Source organism: Diceros bicornis, chromosome X, assembly GCF_020826845.1.
Source record: "Diceros bicornis minor isolate mBicDic1 chromosome X, mDicBic1.mat.cur, whole genome shotgun sequence".
In the NCBI taxonomy this organism is placed as follows: domain Eukaryota; kingdom Metazoa; phylum Chordata; class Mammalia; order Perissodactyla; family Rhinocerotidae; genus Diceros; species Diceros bicornis.
This window is the reverse complement of record NC_080781.1, coordinates 96,216,483-96,223,815: the sequence shown is the minus strand read 5'-3', so window position 1 is coordinate 96,223,815 and position 7,333 is coordinate 96,216,483. Positions and strand designations below refer to the sequence as shown.

At 43.1% G+C, this 7,333-nt stretch overlaps 1 protein-coding gene across 1 annotated transcript; it reads right to left on the bottom strand.

Moving 5' to 3' along the window:
• Nucleotides 1-1,330: 1,330 nt before the first annotated feature.
• Nucleotides 1,331-2,370, bottom strand: LOC131401270 (protein BEX3). The gene is made up of 2 exons (XM_058536414.1): nucleotides 2,275-2,370; nucleotides 1,331-1,900 (listed from the first exon to the last, which is right to left on the bottom strand). The coding sequence occupies exon 2, from the start codon at nucleotides 1,886-1,888 to the stop codon at nucleotides 1,580-1,582; it is 309 nt and encodes a 102-aa protein (XP_058392397.1). The 5' UTR covers nucleotides 1,889-1,900; nucleotides 2,275-2,370; the 3' UTR covers nucleotides 1,331-1,579.
• Between the last annotated feature and the right edge of the window lie 4,963 nt (nucleotides 2,371-7,333).

The window sequence follows — 7,333 nt, the reverse complement described above, 5'->3', positions numbered from 1 at the left end:
GGTTCTGAACTCCATTATAGTTAATAATCAATCAAAATAATTAAGAATTAAATATCTACCATATCAAGCACTACACTAGAAACTGAGCTCTAGGATTAAGACAAAATCATCGTCTCATGTAAAAATGATAATGCCAAATATTTAATATAGTTTTTAAGAACTTACAAAGTCGTTTCATGTTTCAGGTGTGGAAGGGATAGAAATGGGAAAGCAGTGTGTTTCAACTTTAAAATGTGTACCCCTAATGTAATTTACATGTCTTCTGGCTAAGTCTGTTAAACTGGTTGGGCAGGCCTGTCCAGACTCTTTTGAGAAAATCCCTGCAAAGGGTAGAAACACAGGCAAAACAAAGCTTTCAGCCTGTTTGTATCTTGGAAGTTTGAAGCAGTGAAATTATAGGCACACCATGGTCAGACATTTTGATGTGTCCCCTGAGCTAGGCCCCAGTGCATTTATCAGTTCTTTGAAGAGGAGGGCCGTAAAATAAAACCAAAAAGGTCTATTTTGTTAGGAACCAGTTAAGACCAAGACCCATGGGAATGGTACTCACTTGGATAAATATAACTCTAAAGTGGGGATAAAGGCATTCTTCACACTTCTATGGAGGTCAAACAGGGGCTTTAGCTCACCAGGGACTCCAGAGAAATCAGCGGACTTTTATTACCTTGAAGACTCCAGCACACCCTCGATAGAACAGGAACAGGACCTAGCAGAAGGGAAAGTATGCCCAACTGACATGGCAGTAATCAGGTAATCAGGGAGGCAGGAGTATTGCAAGTATCAAAGGAATGACAAGGTGGAACCTAGCTATTTTTGCCCTCTGGACTTGTGAGCATTGGTGAAAACTCCCTTTAGTCCCTCCCCAGTACCTGATGGAGGCCACCGTCCTGTTAAATACTGAGGAGTTGCATAGGAGACAGCTCAACACAGTCCCACACCTCATCTGTTCTACTCAGCAGCTCTATAAGGCAAGCATTATCCCCCATTTCACAGGAGCTAAGACTGACTCTTTAAAGAAATGTATCTGTAATAAAGGGAGGGTTTATTTTTCCAGTTAAGACTGAAAGATACTTAAAGTTCACTCTTCTTTAAGTTTGTTGAATCAGTAATTATTATGTACGTGTACTATGTTCACAGACTCACTGAAAAATTGTTTTCATTGTTTCTAAAACTCCAGATAATAAAAGGAAAAAAAGTCCCATGTTATCCAACCAGAGTAATGTACCCCAATTAACACCTTGGGATATTTGATTTCAGATTTTTGGTGGGTTCACATAATACATATATATGTATATATAAATATAAATGAGACAATAATAAATGTATAGACTGCTTTTTAATTGCTTTATTAACTTTACATTTTTCCATGCAAATGGGTGAAACTTGACTGTAGACAGAAACTTAGACTGGGTGCCAAGGCAATCTCCAATTAGAAACTAGTAACACAGAACCCATCTGACACATGGAAATCACATAAGGTTCACAGCAAACGGATCAGTAAAGGCATAACAGGAAAATGCAAGGAAAAAGAAAACAACAGTGGGAATCACAGTATTAATCTCATGGAAAATGGCAGGAGTCAAGGCATAAGGCAAAATTCATCATGATGGTCATGGTGATTAGAGAGCTCCCCCATGAGGATACGCAGACAATTCCTCAACTGCAGCTCCCTAAGTTTTCTCCTGATTTCTCTCATCTCCTCCATGAACATTTCCATATCATCTCCATCTCCACCCATCCCATCATTGACCTGCCTATTGGGTATGGCCCATCGGAGATTAGGGGCAAGTCGGCGAGCCTGTCCCCTTCTATTATTTCCTGCTGGCTGGTGACCTTCGCCCCCTCCCAGAGGGCGGTCTTCCTCTCCATTCTGCATGGGCTGCTCCATTTCTTCGTTTTCCTGGTGGATATTTGCCATAATGAGATTTTTTTTTTCTGGTTTTTCTTTGAACACAAGTAAGACAAAGGCAAGGAGAGAGACTGAATACTTGGTGCAACGACCAGCAGGATTCAGAGCCTTGATATCAAAGGTTTTTGTTAAATTTCATTTTTCCCCCACCTTTGGAGCTTCGTGCGCCCTCTAGGGGGCCTCCAATTCCAGCCCCACCCTCCGGCTCTCTCCTTTTCCCTCCCTCCCCCAAAGCCCACCATTTTTCCTTTTCCAGGATTCTTTCCCAGAGCTCAGCAAAGACCAAAATGGAGGACAGGGGACGGGGGATGGGGAAGTTGGGAAGCGGTCTCAGACTGGGCCCTGCACCTGTCCCCCGCACCGACCTGGGCCTATCCTTGCTGTCGCCTCCTCCTCCTGATTCTCGCTCCAAGTGCGCTGCCTCGACACTTGACACTTACACCTGCAGAGGGCCGAGGTGGAGAGAGCGGGGACTGTTGCCAAGCGCTCGGCGCCGACCCGCCGCTGCCCGGCCCCTTCCCAGCGCCGGGCCCCCCGGCCGCCTCCGCCCCGCGTCTGCCGCCCCTCGCCCCGCCTGCCTCAGGGTTCACCATTTTCCTGCAGGAACTCGGGGGTGATTTCCCATTGCTCTTAGTTGCTCTACTGCCCTCCCTGGATCCCTGCCGCTCCTGCACCCCCCCACCCCAGGGGGACTATTTATGTTCCCAAGAACGCCGGGATGTGGAGAAAGCTGGCCGGGACCCGCTGCGCTGATTCCCCGCGCCGGTCTCCGGGGTAGGCAGTCCGCTGCCGCCCGGGCCTCGGCGCGCGGCCCCGGGGCCCTTACCTGCTCCGCTTTCCCCGGGCCCGATGCCAGCCCGCCGTGCGCAGGGCAGCGGGGAGCTGGTACCCAGACGGGAGTGACGACTGCACCGAAGGCTGCGTCGCTCTGCAGCTCCCGGTCACGTGAGGGACCCGCGTCACGGCCGAGCTCGCCCCCAACTCCAGCGGCCAGTGCAGCAGGAACGCCCCCCGCCTCCTGCACGCGCACACGCACACGCACAGACAACCCTCTCTGCCTGTTAGTGCGCGGGGGCCCCAGCGCGCACCAGCCTGTCACTCATCTCGGTCCTCTCCAATCTGAAGGCCCGCAAGTGGCATCACCTCCCTGCGGTTGGAGTTTGCACTTCTCTGGTTACCTGGGAGGGTCTGCAACACCCTCCACCCCTCTCACTCCCGCCCCAAGCCTTGGTTTTGGCCTTTTCTGCTTTCTCTCCTCTCCTCGCTGTCCACATGCTCCACCACACACACACGCCCTGCACTTGCATAGCCAGCGTTGCCCACCATATCCCCTGAATTCATACACTTCTAGGAAATTTAGAATGAGAGCTGGGTGGGGAGGGAGCAGGGGACTTGTCAGAAGTGAGGCAAGGAGATAAAGTGGGCTGTAGATAGCCTTCCTAGTAATTTTTCTTTATTTCACTTTTTAAGAAATCAGCATGCCTCAAAAAATTAAAAATCATGAGATTTCATTTTTGAAAGAAATGCTTCATCATGCTGAATACAAAAGCTTTATTGTTTGATTATGTTCACCTGTACCACACAGAAAATATTTTCTCTGGGCTTCACACATCAGCATCACTTTTGAAACATACTAGCTTGTTTCAAAATTTTATTTTCAAAAAAGGAAGGCATCTTCCTGAACACAGTTGGTGTTTTCAACACGATCTGTACAGTAAATCTTCAGGAAGAAGTTCAGTTGTCAGATCTTGGCCATTTTATGTAAATTTGTGTAATGTTTTTGATACCACAGTCTTTGAAGAAAAAGAGCCTTTTTATTCCCTGCTTTCCTTTCCAAACCTTCCAAAGCACCCCAACAAATATCACCTTAGAATGGTCTCAGAAGTTAAGTATATAATATGCAGAAGTTAGTTCCAAAGCTATCTGCCTTTTAATGTGAATGTTTCAAAAAAATATTAGAAATAAGCAGGGGGTGTGTGAAGCAACTAAACTTGAAACTGAAACTTATCTTGAGTGTAAATGTTCATTTCTCCAACTTGAAATAACTAAAAAAAAATTATCACAGCTAGAAAATAGAGATGTCTTTAGGAAAGTGGCGTTGTTATAAAAACAATTTTTAGTAGGTTTTGATTGTGATAAAGGAACCAAAAGAGTTATATGCACTGAGGCAAGACAGGCCAGACAAATGCTTACTGCCTCTAGTTTTGGCTCCAAATTCCTATGTAATCTCCTGCCCTGCCAAACTAGCTGGGACATCGAATAAAGGAAGAGTATATGCCTAGTGCATATATAGTTTGAGGTTTTATATAAAATTATATATATATATATATATATGCTTTCAGAGATATATAGATATATTAATATGTAGCTCCAAAGGCTCAAATTACAAAATCACACCCAATAATTGTCTTTGAAAGGAATATTAGTGATTCCTGGGTTCTGTCTCACAGTTAACAATTCTTCATACAGATAGCTCTATTAATGATATTGGCTGAAAAGATGCTGATTAGAAGCATGAGCTGTGGCATCAGATGTGTCTGGGTTTAAATCTTGTCTCTGCTACTTACTTGATGTATGACTTTGGGTCAATTACTTATCAATGTCTTTGTGATTCCTCTGTGAAACAGGGATTCTTAGAAGAAATAAATCACGCATATCAATTACTTACCACAGAGCCTAATAAATCTTCAATAAAAGTTGACTTGTTATTTTTTTACTATTATAGATGGTTTCTAACAAGATTTGAAGAGTAGGCAGGGCAGAATTCTTTCCTTAGCTAGATCCACTTGTTTTTAAAATCCATGAGGGCCCAGCACACATCTGCTTTGTTCCACCTTGTATACCTGGTGATTTATAGAGTTCCTTGTGCAAAGTAGGTGATTAGTTCATATTTGTTGACTGAATGCATCTGTTACTGAGGCTCACTGGTTGCTTTTCATTCAGGGGACTGTATTTAGAGCAATACAGAAAAGCTTTTATGAAAATTAGGAATTACCTAGAAAGAATCCTCTGAAAGTAGAGAAACCACTGTGACATAACCATTGAATATGAAGTTTAGTAAGTCAATGTTTATTTCTCTCAGTGGCTAAACGCTTTGCTGTTGTCTTTTTGACCCATCTTGGATAAGTCTTTTGTTTGAAACCACCAAATTTTCTTGGATGGAAACATACATTTGTATATTTTTCCAGAGCTGATGTTATGCTATATAGGAGGTTGGTTGTAATGAAATGATGTTTTAAAGATAGGTAAAAATTGGCCTGGAAATAATGTTGTCTTTGTAAAATGTTGTGAGGTGTTGATTGAGATCTTTTCTTGTCCTTGGAGTTTTCTGAGGAGTTGGAGATAGATAACAACCTGTTGAGAACAAAATTTAAAAATTTTCCAAGGCTGAGTTAGGACACAAGAGTCTTAGTTTGGGACTCATGTGCCCCAAAGGACAAAGAGAGTGTGAACTGGTTTGATGGCTCTTACCCTGAAATAATAGAAGGGTAGCATAGTACTGGGAAGGAGGAGACTGGGTTCACATTTGGGGAAATGCAGTGTTTGTGAAAAGAACCTATCACCTCTCCTTATATCCTGCAATTATGGTAGATGGCGGCGCTTGATTGGTTCCCTTCCCCAAAGCCAAGGGAGTGGGATCCAAAAAGAATTGTACATAAAGTTTAGGGATATCTACAAGATGTTAAGGTTCACTTCTCATTCCTCTCCTGAATATCTGCTTTACCTCTAAGATTCTGAGCTACCTAGATGCTATAGGAACCTGGAAAGAACATTTTGGAGAAATGATGTGGTGATGTGGCCCGGTGGAGAAAGGGCTAGGATTGACACCCTACAAAAGTACCCAATTCTGGAGAGGCTGAAAAATAAATCCTACCATGCCTACAGGCTCTGGAACTGGAGCTAGGGAGAGGGGAATTATTGAGATACAAGCTTACCAGAAGCTGTGACAACATAGGGTAAAGAGACCTATGAATCATAGGAATGCCAAGTGACGGTCTCAGCTAGGAGTCACATGCAAGATATGGCTCAATCTTCCAAGTTGCCACCAAAACCTAAGGGAACTGCTTGAGTATGAGTCCTTAGCAGCAGGTTCTACAGACATCAAACTTGAGCCTCAGTGATGATTAATCACATGAGGATAGCAATCTTACTCTAGGTAGTGAGGTAAATAGTTGGCTTTTTATCCCCTTCCTCCAAACTCTCAAATCATCTGAGTAAACCCAGGGAAGGAGAGTATGATGGTTAATTTTATGTGTCGACTAGACCATGGGATGCCCAGATATCTGGATAAACATTATTTCTGGGTGTGTCTGTGAGAGTGTTTCTGGAAGAGTTTGGTATTTGAATTGGTGAACTGAGTAAAGTAGATGGCCCTGTCCAGTGTGGGTGGGCATCATCCAACCCATTGAGGGCCTGAATAGAGCAGAAAGATAGAGAAAGATTGAATTTGCTCTCTGCCTGACTTCTTGAGCTGGGACATTGATCTTCTCTTGCCCTTTGTGTTCCTGGTCCTCAGGACTTCTAATTCAGACTGGCATCTACACATCAACTCTCTAGCTTTAAGGCCTTCGAACTACACTACTGGCTTTCCTGGCTCTCCAGTTTGCAGACAGCACACCATGGGACTTTCCAGCCTTCATAATTGTGTGAGCCAAGACCTCATAATCAATCAGTCTCTCCATCTATCTATCTATGTATAGACATAGATATAGATATATATATATAGAGAGATATGTATCTATATATCTATAGATATAGATATGTAGATATTTATCTATCTATAGATATAGAGAGATAGAGATAGATCTCCCAGAGGGATGAGGTAGGCTCTGAAACAAAAGTGAGATTGGCATTTTAAAATACATAGAACTAAATCTTATCAGTCCAACTGAGACTCTTTTAATAAGAAAAGTGACTGAAAAGTTGAGGAAATGGCTGAAATGTAGTTAAAGAAGCAAATTACCCAGTAGAAAGTAGGGGAGATGATAGAAAGAGCACTATTGAGGCAGCTATTGGAAAAATAAAACTGTTTTGTGATTTTACTTCAACTAGTTATCTCTCAGTCAAACTGCGGAGATACCAGGTTAGTATCCCATCAGGGGAAGCTCATTTTTGCTGAAATCTTTTTGCATGTTGCTATGATATACCTTACATGTATTTGGATGGAAATACATCCAGTTGGATTGTAGTTATTGTCCTATTTTTCTCTGATTATACTCTCCTGGGTGAATGCTAAGTTTGGGAGAAGGTAGTCTGACACCTGGTGGGCTCTGTGGGAGTGGGTATCTCTGTTCCTGCCTAGAATGGTTCTCTATGTGTCTTCCTGATGCTTCATTGCTGCAATCTTATTGTGGTTTTCTCTAAACTTAAGCACCTATTAACAAATTGAAACTAAGTATTAAGAATATAGAAAATTATGCCTAC